At 30.3% G+C, this 16,724-nt stretch overlaps 1 protein-coding gene across 1 annotated transcript in view; it reads right to left on the bottom strand.

Annotated features, from left to right (window-relative positions):
• Positions 1–1,085: 1,085 nt before the first annotated feature.
• LOC129960459 (PHD finger protein 7-like) overlaps positions 1,086–16,724 on the bottom strand; it is a 51,326-nt gene continuing 35,687 nt past the window's right edge. The window contains exons 4-10 of the mRNA XM_056073908.1: positions 12,851–12,955; positions 12,191–12,315; positions 6,294–6,456; positions 5,129–5,235; positions 4,911–5,021; positions 2,025–2,146; positions 1,086–1,944 (exon numbers count right to left, since the gene is read on the bottom strand). Coding sequence (XP_055929883.1) covers positions 1,334–1,944; positions 2,025–2,146; positions 4,911–5,021; positions 5,129–5,235; positions 6,294–6,456; positions 12,191–12,315; positions 12,851–12,955 — 1,344 coding nt within the window. The 3' untranslated portion in view covers positions 1,086–1,333. The remainder of the gene's footprint in view (positions 1,945–2,024; positions 2,147–4,910; positions 5,022–5,128; positions 5,236–6,293; positions 6,457–12,190; positions 12,316–12,850; positions 12,956–16,724) is intronic.

The raw sequence follows: 16,724 nt of genomic DNA, 5'->3' as shown, positions 1-16,724 counted from the left end.
AATAGCACAATCAATGAACTTGTAAAAAAAACTTATGTAATCTTTCCTTTAAGTTATTACTTCTACAAATTTTTAATACCTTTGAACCGACAAATAGCAAAATTATTATTTATTTATTCAATCATTACTTTCTTTGTTAATTTGTGTACGATCCCTAAAACACGAACATCCGACATGATTTTTCCTCTTTGTGAACTCATATCCAGGCATCGAAAAGTGGTTTAAGCCAGTATTTATGTAGTTTCATATCTTTGAGACTTTTTGTGATAAATTGCTGAAATTTTGTACATGACCTTATTAGAGGATGGGGCACATTTTACTCACTGGGATTTTTTTTTTGTACGGATTCTGTATAAAAATTTAAATTTTGTAGTTTAATCCCCTGAAAAATTTAATCGATTTCATAACATTTTACACCTTTTTATACACAACTTTGTTTTTTACAGTATATCTCTATGATCAATATTGAAGGAATAAAAGCAGCAGTCAAGGTTTTTGAGACACCCTGTATAAAAGATGCTATAGTTAAAATCGTTCAATAAATAAATATTACAGCCTTAAGGCACATTAATAATGAACACATGAATATGAAAATCAAAGCACAGAGGAAAGTCCATTATGTGTAAACAATTTTTTTTTGTGTGTACAATGGCAATAGAGTTTCACTTAATCCATACTTGAACAATTTATTAACATCAAAATAATGACTATTTACAGAAATCACTTTATTAATATAGTTGTGAAACAAGACAAAAAGACGATTGATGCATCTATAGCCATCTTGAACAATTCTTTTTCACTCGACAAATTTTATTGTTGTAGATTTCAGATAAAAAAAAACTGAACTTTTGCAATAACTATTACACCAATCAGTAATTGGATAAGAATTAAAATAATTATCCAATTGCATACTCAAATGACAAATTTATGGCAGGTATATAGGATAAATACCTCTAAAAACAGTGAAAATACAATAGATTCAATTATATAAGGAATATCCAGAAATTAAATTCTGTTAAGCAATTACAAAAAGATTATTAGAAAAACATTTTTATTGCATAATGAAGGACTATGCTTAGGTCATTTTTAGATTTAGAACTAGTTTACAATTATTTGGAATATATTATGTATTAAAAAAAGCATGAATTGTTATTTTTCAGTTTTATCTGCATGCTTGCACTTTAATTAAAAAAAAAGGAGTATAACAATACATTTAAAAGAAGTAATGCTTATATTTTATTCAATACTGCACTCTTATATATAAAGTGTAAAGTTAATAAAAAACTGCACAATTGGGATATTGTGCAGATACAAGTAATTTATAAGCAAAGAGCTATATTCGGTAATTATGACATTGCAATCCGAACATCTTTTTAATACATTGTTGTGAATTACCAGAACAACACCCAGAATTAAATTTCTTGTCAGATTTACGTTTCTTTAAAACTACTATAGACTGACGCTTAGAAGTACTTTTTTTAATCGAATTGCAATTCAAAATGAAGGTTGGCTTTTGCTGCATTATTTCTGTTTTCACTCGATTGAATGCGCCATTCACAAAACATATCTTTTTATTTGAATTTGGGTCTTCAGAAGCAATTTCTCGTTTTAAATTTATACAATTTGCTCTTTTCTTTGTTTTAGATTTCACCCTGGTATTAGCAACTGGTGGAACTTTGAAAGGAGAAACAACAGCTGAAGGAATTTCTTCACATACTATAGCTTCGTCACATTCATCTGTTGAAACACCAACAGAATCACTTACGAGATTTTCAGTTTTTGATATAAGAGATGGTGTGGCATTTGAATAGAGATTACTGCAAGACGGTTCAGAAACATTTGATTGCATTTCTACTATAGGAACTTGTTGGTTTACTGAATCCAAGCATTTGGCACCTTCTGTTATTTCTGAAGCATTTTGAAGATTCATTCTTTTTTTCAAAACTGCAAAATGAAAAGTAATTAAAATAAATAAAATCAATTTAATACACTATATAACTGCCTATTAATGTTGAAATACGTACTTTGATCCTCAAGGGTTTTACATTCATTACATGTCCATGTTGTTTCATCATCATCTAAATTAGCACAGCTTCGATGCCTTGCATCTGCCCCACAATTAGAGCATGACAACAAAACCTCAGCACTAAATTTATAAATACAAGCATAATTCTTATTTAAGAAGCAAATTATATTTCATAATTTAATAAAAGTCTCAGAGCACTAGTCATCTATAAGAATATTTCAATAAACATTAGGAATAGGATAAACATTAAATCAAGAATTTACTTAACCATCTATTTAAAAATTAATAACTGGCAAAGCTTTTAGAAGAAATCAACAACTATCAAACAGAAGCTACATTCATAGTCATGCATCTCTTCTGTTAGTTGAGACCTGTGCTTGTCAGAATTTAACTACCAACAAAAATTATATTCATAGCATGCATATGAATGCATGACTAATTCTAAATCAATTCTCTGAAAAATAATTGAACTTCATTTTGAAAAAGTGCCCTCTCTCAGATCAGATCACAAACTTATTTGACCCTCTTGGTCGTTTAGGACCTGTAATAAGTAAAGCCAAATTCTTCATGCAGAAATTACGGATACTTAAATTAGATTGGCATGAGAAACTATCTATAGCAGTTTCCAACGAATAGGGTTATGGTGATGTTCATGTAGAGTGTTGTATAAAGCATTTCATCGCTATTAGAAAAATAAACTCTTTATTACACTAACAACTATTGGAACATCCCTGCTTAGCGCACGTATACATAGAACGGGGATTCCACGGGCGAAGTATTAACATAGATTGTATTAGGGAAAGTAGGTAGGTAGCGCTTTAGAATGACGTGAATAAAAGATGGCGCTACGATCACTACATGAGTATCCCCCTAGTGAACAAGGAGAACGACAAATGTAATAATACAAGATAATTATACGCGCATAAAAATAAAACATCACATAATACAATAAGTATAATATAGGATAATGATTTCAACTGGTAAATAGAAATTGATGTAAATAGATGCAATAATATATGAAATACATAAAATTACAGTTACAATATATATATATATATACACACACGACAATTTACATATCAGTAATTAATCTCGTTGAAAAATGGACATGACGTCCACTACGAGTGGTAGTTGGTTTTGTCGGTAATTGTTCATTTTTAGAAGAAAGCTCAGCTTGAGTTTTATGAATAGATGCAGGTATAGAAGGTAACGAGTCTATCTATTTAAAAATTAATAACTGGCAAAACTTTTAGAAGAAATCAACAACTATCAAACAGAAGCTACATTCATAGTCATGCATCTCTTCTGTTAGTTGAGACCTGTGCTTATCAGAATTTAACTATCAACAAAAATTATATTCATAGCATGAATATGAATGCATGACTAATTCTAAATCAATTCTCTGAAAAATAATAATTTAACTTCATTTTGAGAAAGTGCAAAACTTGTGAAATTTCACAACTTAATCACCAGTTTTAAGATACTTCATAGGATAAGGAAATTACAGAGAACTAGGAATGCATTTATCAATTTTCAAGTCAATAGAAGATACCACCAGTCATACCTTTTTGATTACCTTAAGTATTACAATAAATATAGCCTTCAAATTCAAGGCAATATAATAAAGACAGGAATAAAACTACTTATAGAGTAATAAATATTTTCTGAAGATTCATAAAACCCTTTTCATTTTATGAATATTTGAAAGAAACATTCTTCAGCCTTTTTTTAAATAGCATAATTAATATTTGCTTTTAATTACTATCTATGGTTAGATTCAATTCTCTCTTAAACTTATTCTTTTTAAAAACAGCATGAAAGGGTACATACATAAATCATGTCATAATTTTTTTTTTTTGGCAAAATGTGTTTAATTTTTATCCTAATATGTGGTAATGGTATTGTACCAGAAATTTTACCATTCTCTATATATGCTGGTATTGAGCCTGTGTTATTGCTGTCCATTCTGGTAGCATAGTATTATAACTCCTCCTTAATCTTTTATGTAAAACAAATATATGAGAGCATTTGTAATGTTTCCTGCTAATTATGACTCACTTTATGACAAAGGTTTTTTTTAATTACAAGAATTGTAACATTTTACTGAAATAGGAAATAATCCAAAAACGAATACTTGATTAATGATATATGATCAAATTCCAAATAAAAATAGCTATCGGAGCAAATTTTAACAAAACCTTTTAAGATGACTTTTATTTAACTGGGCTTGTTATGTTTATTAAAGAGGAAGTTTATAATTGATCTTAAGCTAATTTTATAAGGAGCTAGTTTAGAATTTTAAATACTTATTTATTTTTGACAATGATACATTATTTTAATAATTTCAAAAATTTAATTATCACTTAACTGAATAATAAAATCCAATTCTGATTCTATATTAATTGACCCACCATGTGGTGAGTTGTGAAAATATTGATTTCTTAAATTGATTAATTGATATTTAAAATTATAGACAAAAGAAAAAAAAAAAGTAGAAAATAATTTAAAAAAATCTTTTTAACACACTAATAAAAAGGCATTTTTAAAACTGCTTTTATTAAAAATAATAAATCAAACATGTGTCTACAAATGAAGAATCTTGAAGAAAATGCTTTAAGTATCTAAAAAACTCAACATAATATTGTAGAACCCACTTACTGCAACACACAGTTTAAGAAACCTTGTCATATATAATATTTGTAAGTCTATTTATGGCAGAAAAAATCAGCAGAAAATAATACTTAGTGTCTATATATTTTTTACAGAATACCTTCAATTTCTTTAATAGGTCATAAACTGTTACAAATGATGGATCTTAAAATGACTAATGCTTATCAGCATGACAATCAGATCACAAAACTTAGGATGAATTACAAAATATCACCTTTTGCCATTATATTTCTTGCCACCAATAAAGAGACAATCAGCTGCACCGCATTCGGGGCGATAAAGAAGATCTTCATAAGCATTTTCTTCTAACTCCCATGATGCATCTCTAAAATCACACAGCCAAATTTTAAGAAAAATAGAGTATTTACATGAAAATATTCATAAAAAATATTGTTATTTATGCTTAAATAAAAAATGCTTAAATAAACTTACTTTTCAGGAACACAAATTCCATAAAATTCCATTTCATTCATGAAATCAGAGGAATTATTGCACAAAGGACATTTGAAAAAGTAGCGCCCAGCACTCAAGGCATATTTCTAATAAAAATAATTTTTTAAAAAATATATTCGAACATACCCTTTTTTTAACTTTCAAAAATACTTGACTCATTTTACTAATAAGCATTTTAAAAATTTCATGAAAAAATTGTTAGTTCTAACACAAAATGCTTATGCATGAAAATCGAACATACTTCTGTAATTAATATGTATATTTATTCAATTCTTATATAGATCTTTTAAATTCAATTAAGAATGAATAATTTTGAACAGAACTTTTTCGTGATTCAGCTGTAACTAACTAAATCAATTCTTATAATTAAATTTTAATTTTTTTCAATTTTATTTTCATAGTTGCAAATTAAACTAGTGATAAAATCCCTAAAAAATCAAATAGGAAAACTATATCTCATAGCCATAATCATGCACAAGGTAACCCTATAACAAAGGGGGACGCGGTAAAGTGTAGCAATATCTGCAAAATAAATATTATATGATGTCAGGCTTTTGAAGCTTAATAATTTATTAATTCAATTAAATTATTTTCATCAATGTTTTTTCTTCTATATTTTGCAAAAAACTACATTTTAGTTATTTTATATCATAGAAATTTTTAGACTATTACAATTTTAAGGCAAAAGAACATTTGTAAAATAATGAGGAAAATTGTATTCATATCTAAAGAATCAAGTTTTCATATGATATTTAACATTAAATGAGAAGGAATAAGTTTGTCGCTTTTTAAAATTGATTACAGTAAAAACTTTAGAAACTGAACAGATTTTTTAACACATTCACAAGACATTACTTTTGTACAGTGGAGCTTGCTCATTCGAATTTTTTTCAAGTTCCTTGAATTTCCTACTTAATATAATATTAATTAGACTTAGTCTTGTTAATTTAAATGTTTATTTTGATCCAATCAGCTTAGGATAATCCTAGATCTACAGTAACTTTACCCCAAAAGACCTATGAGCTATTGAGATTTTCAAATTGCAAAGAGTTTTCTGAATTACACAAATGATATGGCACACTAGAACTTTAAGCACACATTTTAAAATAATTTTTCCAATTAAAAATATCTTGCATTTACACACCTGCAAGCATGTTCGGTGAAAAAAATTACGGTTACAGCAAGTAGAGTACAAGCAGCTGTTTAAATCCTTTTCTGGCAGGGACAAGAAACAAATGTGACAGTAAAGCTCTTCTTCAGGAATTTTGATGGGCTTTTGCACTGGCCTATGCAACTGACAAAATGAACTAGGAAATAAATGCAAATTAGTATTATGAAAGCACACTAACAACAAAATAAAATAAAGGCAAAAGATTTCTTGCACAAATGATGAATGAAAGGTAAATAAAGATTTCAATTATAAATAAATAAATAAAATGTGTTTGCATGGATACAGTTCAAGAAATAACTGAATGATAGAGAAAGAACAAAAGTCACAATAAAAATAGATAAAACAGTAAAAAGATAAAAAAGATAAAAACAGTATACAGCAAAAAACTTACTATACTAGAGGGTAGTTAAAAATAGCCTACACAACTTGTAACACAAAATATAGGTGTGTCCCAATACACTGTCTTGATAAATAAAGAATGTGTTGCATTTATTGACAAGCTTTGAAATTTGGTCAGTTCTAATGCTATTTAACAATAATTAGACTTTTACTCATATTTCTTCTTTTTACTGATATTTACTTCTACACATAGAATACTCTAGGAGATATATTATCAAATAATTTGCAACATACAGTAAACTCCCGAGTATTCGGTCCGCGACTATCTGGCCTAGTTTTCATTTATCGTAATTAAATGAGGAAGGCAAGCCATTGGAAACGAGTTAAAATGCAGAAGCAATTATCTATTAAGGACTTTTTCAAAAACTAAAGACTAAGTTTTGACTCTTATCTTAGGGTTAACTCTTTATATCTGTGTAATCATCTATAAGTGAAAAATAAAATGTTTGAGTCAATTTTCTTAAGAATTAGGCCTACGATTTACTTTAATGTTCTGCTTATGTTTCCTGCATTTAAGTTAGGCATTACAGAATTTATGCTAAAATGAGAAAAATTTATAACCTTTTTAACTTTTGCTCAAAAAAATTCATGAAACTTGCAATGTAGTATATAAACTGCAAGTACAGAGCCTTCCTTCTACGATTCATCAGAATGTGGAAGCGTTCACATTCTATGTGACTTGAGATAAATGAAGGGCTTGAGACAATACATATTATAACAGTGAGCTTTCGTATAAAAAAACTTTGTCTTCCGATACTGGTGGGTAAAGAAAAGAGTACATAGAACTCCAGTTTATCCAGCCTATCCGTCCGGCACATTAGGCCGGATACTCGGGAGTGTACTGTATATTGTATTTAAGATTAAAAAAATTACACTACTATGAAAATGGAAATTTTTTCTGCATAATAATAGATTACTAGTAATTAATCAATGATTTAACAATACATCTAATACAAAGTTTATTACCTGGATTAATAAAGATAATATAAATACATAACATTAGGAGAAAATAATGATTTTCTATCTTTAGTATTTAATCCTCAGCTGAGAAATTCTATTCCAAAAAACTTGTTTTGTGATCTGAAATGATTTTTGAAAACCTGGAAAAATAATAGCAATTTCAAAATTTCGATAGAATTTCTACTGTTTTGTGATATAGTTAATGGTTTGCAGAGTAAAACTAGGCACCTTCTTAGACTATGGCATATTATGTTACCATCATTTTTTTCAATATAAGTTGACAATCAAGATGCAGATCTTAAAGATGACTATCAATGAATAACTGGTTGAAAAAGCTTTGGCTAAAGAATATATAATCTTCATCCCCTTATATAGTTGAAATACACTGACACAAAATAATAAATTAATATAACCTAAGGTATTAAGCAATGAAAGAAAAAAAAACACACTCAATTATTATGGTGCGTAGTGAGAAACTGCTGCAAAAATTAAGTACTTTTAAGCACTTTATCCCCCAAAATTAAGTACCTTTGTATAAGTATGCATACATAAACAGCATAGTTTTTACTAAAAAAAAAAAATATTAAAAATTTATTTTAAATGCTTATTTTTAAATTTTAATATTTATTTCTGTATTTGGACAACATCTACTATTGTAAAATTATGCCTTTTTGAATTTGACAAAAGCATAGAAATGATAATAAAAATGAAAACCTCTATTAATACCAAAAATTTAAGTCAGTTGACTTATAAAATGAACAATAAAGATCTGCGAGCTTTTTCAACATTTTTTAAAATTAAAATAAAATATCAGATAGATACAACATTTCTGAAAATGTTGATAATGATGTAGAAGCTGAGCATGACCACAAATTGTGTATTTGATTTTTATATAAGCAATATCAATTAAGATCCAACATAGTTAGAATGGAAAGAATAAATTTCTCCCTGCACTGACTAATTCTATTAAGTAATTTTATTTGCAATCTTATAAAGTTAAGAACTAGAGCAATCCTTTGCTTATCATCATAAGACTGGCAAAACTGCTATGAAATTGATGATAGAACAATGTCATGTTCTAAATAAGTTTTTAAAATCATTTTTTTCATAAATAATAACCACATTTACAAATGAACAGAATAAAAAGAAATTGTCTTATCACCCCTTATTTCTATAGTGCAGTAAAAGTCTTTTTGAACCTAAAATTTAACGAAAACCTATTTTTTAACCTATAAGCAAAGTCTTTAAAAAATTACAGAAGAAACGTTATACATATTTTACAAAGAAATGAAAATGCTTTAGCAAGTCGTAGTTTTCCTAAATAATGGAAACAAATTCATAAAGTAAAAACAGTTTTGTAGTTAGAAGGAAAATGGAAATAAATCAGCCAGAGAGTCTCCCCAAAACTTTCTTGCATATTGCCAGGAAATGCCTTGTGTGGCATTGGTGTATAATAGTTACAGAATGTTAACACTAAGGAGGAATTAAACATTTTTACTGATTCTATCGCATGATCGCTGGTAATGTTTTGGGATTAATCTCTGACATGCGGTTGAAAGTATCTGAAAAGCGAATTTGGGTTTCAGACGCATTCTTCCCAATTGATTAAAACAAAAATTTGATTCAAAACAACACTTATAGTCACAAAATTGCATATCAAATTTGATATATTTAAGCACTCGTTTTTGACTTATCACATTTACATATTTCTGAAAGTACAGATCGACATGTGATGAACCCCTTGTTGGATTTGGCTCAAAATTTGATAGATGTTTATACAATATATATTAACTCTGTGTGCCAAATTTTAACTATCTAGCTCTTTTCTTGCCTCTAATTCACATTCGAAGAGTCAGATAGACAAACAAATTTCCCCTGAATGGATGTTGCTTGAAAATTTGAAGTTTGGTGTGAAGATTGTATACCAAATTTCATCCATCTAGATTTAAGTGTTTTTGTGTTATCTTTGTCACAGACAGACATTTACTGAAAATTTGTTTTCCAATTCAATAAGGTATAAAACGTGGAGATTCATTAAAATCTCGAGCTCGAGTTTTTTGGCAATTGCAATATTTTCTCTAAATTTTGTATTTGAGAAAGTAAAAATGTTAATTGAAGCATTTTTAAAAAGAGTCTTTCTTGAAGCCAGCGTGAGACAACATATTGCCTAGCTTTAAAATTTAACAAAACTTATCAAGTAAAGAATTTTATTCAATGGACATGCTTTAAAATTTTTAAGCTTAAATAAAAGCAAAGAAAGCATTTTTTTTCTTTTACTACAATTTTACCAGCTGCAGAATAATATGATTCAACCATGCAAAGAAGCAATATCATTTTGAATTACTTTATAATAAAAATATTTGTTATAAACTGTGTCCAAAACTAATTTCTCAGAAATTATTTTTAAAAAATTACATTCTAACAAACGAAATTTTTATTATTAATTTATTTTTAATCTTTAAAACGGCGTTAAAGTAATTTTTATGCGATCATATGCTTTGATGTTACGATGAGAACGCATCGAAATTCCCTTTTTTTAAACTAAACTTCAAATTAAAAGTCTGAGAAATCGTTTCTTAGTGTGCCTCTAATGCCCAAAAATAACTTCCGAAATTTCATTCTCCAACTTCAATGGCTTTATGCTGGGCATTGCTCAGGACAAGTCTTTATATATTAAAGAGAGATTTTATTGGGGAAGAAATTCTATAGAAGTTATAAAAAGAGAACAAAAATCATTATAAAATAATAGAATATAAATCTTGAAAAAAAATTTCTTAATTCTTTAAAAAAAGAATTTCTTAAAAAATATTTAAGTACTATTATCCAGCAGTTTCTTTTTTTCTTAATAAAAACAAATTTGGCAAGATTACCCAACAAATAAAAATGTTCAAATGGATGGGTCAATACAAAAAATACAGCGAAAAATATCCCTGTCATTGAAAATTTAAGGATTCAAGTTAAAATTTCATCATACTAGATTTTATGCGATTAATTACAATTCAATATAGTACAACTGAATATTTGCAGTAGGTCGTTCAAACAATTGCTCCAAAAACGACATGTTAATGAGAATGATGATCGAATATGTTATTATTTTTAAAGCAGCCTTTTCCAAGTTCGATATATCATTTTGGCGCATTATATTCTTCCTGCTATTTTCTTATTTTCTGTTGATCGGACCATACTGCATATTCTTCTTGAACACATAAAACTTTAAATACATATAACTTACATTCTACAACATCTAAAACATTAAAAATTGAAATTAGAATGTTTTTCAATTCGCAATAAGCATGGAGTAGTGCGCATTTCGTACTGCCACTTCTAGAGAACTGTTCCAGTGTTTTAATAAATGGCAATGCACGCTGTTAAAGAAAAAGGGAGGGAAAAAAAAAAAAACCCACCATTAAACGTTATCTTAATATGTGCTGGAACCCTTGGAATACTTCTTTGAATTGGTCCATTTTGTTGATTTTCTTTTCTGATATTTTTGGTAAACTAGCCTTCATGACCATGATTTCGAATTATCGTATTCAACTGGTGGGGAAATAAAACAAAACGAAATGCTTTCTTCGTCTTCACGAGAGAATCAAGCCCTTTTTAAGGACCTTTTCTGAAAATTAAGTAATTTTAAGATGCTTAAAAATGGTTTTCAAATTTAAGCATTTTTCATGACGCTTTTGTAATAATTTCTTTAGATTACAAAAGAGATAATTTGAAATTTTAGGATATACAATTCTAAGCTAGCCAAAATCGAGATCAGGGGATTAAAAGCCTATGGGATCATACATCATCTTATAATAAAGCTCTTGTAATTATCCGAAATTTTCCTTAAAAAACCAATATCATACATAATTTATCCTCACATCCATTAAATAAAACGAGATTTTAATTAATAAATGAGATTTAAACTAATTAATTAAATGCTTTTTTTTAGATATCAAAAAGAATGTTGCAAATGAAAATACAAACGTCAATCATAGAGTTTGTTGTTATGGATTTAAATTTTCAAGCAATTCAAACAGATCCATTCTTAATGATTAATTTCAAAGCAGTTAATTCATGTTAATGCTAAATTTTTTAAATAATGACAAATGAATAAAATATTCCTCAGAATTAGAAAGCTTCAATAACATCTCAGAGTGTATATTAATTTTATTTTTAACAGTCAATTATTCAGAGCCGAATATAAAAATAAATGGCCACTTGAAGGGCAGAGGATCATAAGAACTTCCAGAAATATGCTAAATTCCATATTTTAAAATCATTTAACAAGTCCATCATATAGCTATAAAAGACTTATTACTTTAATTTATACACAAGCTATATGTCTAACTGATATTTCAAAAATATGCCATTAAAACATGCTTTCAAATAAAGCAATTATGAAGCTGTAGGTTCAAATAAAATTATGGAAGTGCACACTATAATGAATAATGATAAAATTTGTGAATGAAATGATTTAAGAATAGTCCAGAGTTGAATCTAAAATTAAACTCTGTTACACTTACGAAAACGATCCAAAAAACTGGTGAAGTGACTGATTCTTAAGTCCACAAGGAAAATGAAAAGTTCTTCGGCAAATGCTTTTACAGCATCCAACAGTTGCTCCTTTTCTTTTACAATGGAAGCAATTCTAGGAAAAAAAAAAAAAAATGAGAATTAGATACATCTCTTTAAATATGGTCAACAAATATTTCAACATTCTTGGTTCCTTATCAAATTAAGAAATAAAATCTAAAACCGCCACACTTTTAACAATTATATATACAAAAAGTTTAAAAGTCAACCTACAGGTTAAAATTTGGTAAAAAAAAAACTGAATGGGAAAAAACATGAGAATTCTATTAGCTCCTTTAATTAGGATTATTGGACTATTTCTTATTAATTGAGTTTCAAAATTGTTGTTCTGCAGCCAAGCCAATTTCACAAGCGGTTTTCATAGCAAAATTCCAAGAAAGTAACAATAATAGTTAATCAAGTGTCCTTTACAAACGGATAAATTCTGCGGCTATGGAATAATTCTACCCTTATGTTATTCTAAATTATATATATATAAAAAAAAAAAAATGCAGTTCATATGCAAGAAAACAAGCAGTATTTAGCACATCATTATTAAATAGAAACAAAAAAATTCAAAAAGAAAATTGTACAGACATTCAAAAACTTACAAGTTTTTTTCCCCGCAGCACTTCTTTTTGAATATCAGATATGAGGAACCCTAATATTCCCTCAGATTCTTTTTTTCCACGCTGGGACAGACCACTTGCAAAGAACTGGAGAATAAAAATTTTTCATATTAAAATTCATATCTTAATGTAAAAAAATGCACAGCTAAAAGTACAAACAACATGATGCAGACAGGGAATAAAATCCATATAAGTCTGTCTCTCCACACATACACACGGTATCTTCATAAATCAGTATATTGTCGCAAAAAGGGAGATCTGTACATAGTTAGCGTGGCTGAGAGGTAAAGTACGAGGTCCGCGATTCAAATCTCAGCCATGCGACACTGCATTTAAGGTTGGACTTTAACCCTTTATAGGGCCATTTTTTTTCTAGTCATATAATGTTGGAATATTTTTAGGCTTGAAATTAAAATAAGAAAAGGGATTCATTTACTTATTAGATAAATTTAATTTGATTAATTAATTATTAAGTAACAAATCAAAACACATCATTTTGTGTGAGATAAAGAACTGAAGCATCTAAGTTCCTGTTTTTCTAAAAAAATTTGTCAGAACTTATGCCAACCTACATGATTTCATACAAAGATTGATAAATTTGGTGGGAAGCATACTTCCCACGGCCCTAGAAAGGGTTAATTTAAATTTATTGTTATTCATTGGTTAATGTAATAGAAGCTTCTAGAACTTTCTATGGACTTCTATATAAATTTGGGTTTTCACAAGCAGTGGAATGATTTTTCTGAATCTGCTTATTAGGAGTAGCTTAAAGGGAATAAATTTGATATTGTAATACTTTGTGACTTGTTATTTTTTTGCATCTTCGTGACAGTGGATGTGCCGGGTAAAAACCATTTAACCGTGGATTCTGCTGACAGTACTCGTTCAAGAGGATTACCTCCTGAATTTGAACTCTATTTTCCAGAATTAGGACAACGTTCAAAAATGCCCGAAGAAGTGACACAAATGCAACCAACAATATTTACGCCCGTATACCAACAACTAAGGAGCCCATCAATATTTCGGGGAGAATTTGGAGAAGATCCTAGCAAATGGCTCAAAGAATAGGATAAAGTCGTTAAATTTAACAAATGGGACGACATGATGTGTTTAGCAAATGTTTATTTCTTCCTCGAGGGCACAGAAATATAAGAGGAACATTTAAAATTGGATTGACTCAACTTTTTGGTGATCAGCAGAAATATAAGAAGAAAGCCGAGGAACAATTAAAATATCGAGCTCAATGCGTGGATGAAAGTACGCAGTCCTATATCCAAAGCATCTTAGGAACTTTACCAAGAGGTAAACCCCTTGATGCCAGAGAATGAAAAAGTATCACACCTGATGAAAGGAATGGCTGAAGATATTTATCAAGCACTATTAGCCAGAGAGATCGGCTCGACAGCCGATTTTATAAAATGGTGCGACTACATCGAGGACATGAAGCAAAAGAGGGTCGGAAGACAAAAATTCGAAAGACTTCTCAACGTGGTACCAATGGCCGCTATGAACGAAGAATCCGACCTAGTATCTCTAATACGCAGGATTGCGCAGGAAGAAGTTCAGCGGATAATTAGACCAACAGAGGAACCTTCGGATGTACATCCACAATCATTGGAAAAGATAGTACAAGAGGAAGTTGAAAAAGTTTTGGCGCCTTTTTCTGCAAGACCAACGGAACGTCGCCAACGCACTAGTCCAAGCCGAACTTACAGTGCAATAGCGCAGAGTTCTCGGTCCATTCCATCGAAGCAACCTAGAAAAACATACTTATGGAGAACGACTGACAACAGACCAGTTTGCTTCCATTGTGGACGTCCAGGACATGTGGTACGTTACTACAAAGAAAGAAGAGCTATCTTCAATGACTATAGAGCCTGCCGACAGAATCTCATCGAATTCAATGACTATGGAGCCAGGCGACAGAATGACACAGAATTTCATCCAAGCACCGAAGAGGATTACCGACGTCAGTCCTCACCTAGTCCATCTCCAACAAGGCTGATCTCCAAAACGTCGACCAAGTTCACAGTCGCCCTATCGCCGATTCAGTCAATCTCCTAGTAGTAGAAACGAGGAAAACTGAACGAGGTGACCTTCCTGGGAGGTGTGGCCGTATACGATGAAAATCCTCCATCTGTGGTTTCCAAAATGTCTGGAAACCACCTCGACGTAATGATAGATAACGAGTCGATACGAGCTCTTGTGGATTCTGGAGCGTCTTTTTCAGTCATTTCAAATAAGTTTCGCCAACATTTAAAGAAAGTTATGTTCTCTGATGACAAAAATGTCATTCTTAAAGTCGCCAATGGAAGTTTTGCACGGCCAATGGGAAGATGCATCCTACGAATTGCCATAAACAACCTAAAATGCCGCTCGAATTTGTAGTTTTGCAGCCTTGCAGTCATGACGTTATACTTGGATGGGCCTTTCTAGAAGCCTCTCAAGCAGTCATAGACTGTGGTAGGAGTGAGCTGTTTCTTGAAGACGCATGTCAAGAACGTTCAGTGCCGGACACTTGGAAGTTGTATTCCATAAAAGACTGCACTGTGGCTCCACGGTCTTTTAAGTAGAGTATCAGTATCAGGAGCACATATTGGTAAGGACTTCAACATACTTGTAGAAGGCAATAGAGATTTACTATTCACAAAGAATATTGCCGTGTCTACCACAATCATCTCTTACCATAATACTTGCGGAGAAATCTGGATCGCCAATGCACATCTTGAAAAACAGATTATTCCTAAAGGAATGTGCATCGGCCATGCTGAGTATCTAGATGAAAATAATTTATGCGCAATAACGGATGAACAGGATAGTCGCAATCCTTTATAAGACATCGGAACCTCTTATCGACTACTCCTTATGGTATCACCTAGATAAAGCGATAAACAAAAAGACGAACTTGTGAAACAGTTTTCTGGAGTTTTTACTGAAAAGGACAAATCAAAAACTACACAGAGGAAAGTCAAACACCGAATTAATACTGGTGACCATGCCCTTATTAGTCAAAGAGCTTACCGAGTATCACCAACCGAAAGGCGCATAATTAAGCCGTTAATTCTGAAAGTGGGGCAAGCCCATTTTTGAAAAAAATGGAGCTAATGGTAATTATAGATAAAACCTATTATAATCTTTTTATGCGTAAAAAAAAAAAAAAAAAAAAAAAGGAGTTTTAGCTCTTAATAGTATTGAAAATATGTTCATTTTAAAAGTGGTGCAAGTCCATCTTAGATTGAACACATTTTTGACCGATTATATTACAGCAAAATTTAGCTCCCGTCAGAAGCGGCGGTAGCAGGGGGGCAATTGCCCCCCCCCCCGAAGGCGAGAGATTGAGGTTTCGTCGGCGAAAATGTTCACCATTTCAGAATGGTTGTAGAGAGTTGCGCATTATCGAATATGATTATTTAAAATCCACCTTAAAGTTAATATATTGTAAACAGTCGAAATATCCAAGTAACGGTTAAAACGTTTTGGCTATATTTGGCAAAATAATCGATAGAGTGGTAAATAAATAATATGCTGTATTTTGCGGACAATTTTTGATAGTCCATCTAAGAACTGAATGCAATGGATATGGAAGATGTTAAGTTCGCAGATTTTCAGACATCAGATTCAAATGTTGTCCATTCAGCTTATAATTTGTACTACTTTTCACATTTAACCGACAAGCTAACAAGTGAATAAGATATCGACAAGTTGATACTCTCATTTTGCTAGCAATTTTTGCACGGTCGATTATGAATTCAATGCGGTGAGTGCCGAAGATGTTAAATCTGCAGATTTTTAGACATTTAATTGTGATGTCGTTTACTTGGCTTATAATTTGCACTAGATTTCGCAATATAACCGA

The sequence above is a fragment of the Argiope bruennichi genome, chromosome X2 (genome assembly GCF_947563725.1).
Source record: "Argiope bruennichi chromosome X2, qqArgBrue1.1, whole genome shotgun sequence".
NCBI classification, from domain to species: domain Eukaryota; kingdom Metazoa; phylum Arthropoda; class Arachnida; order Araneae; family Araneidae; genus Argiope; species Argiope bruennichi.
The sequence above is the reverse complement of the archived record's forward strand: the minus strand, read 5'-3'. Positions and strand labels throughout refer to the sequence as shown.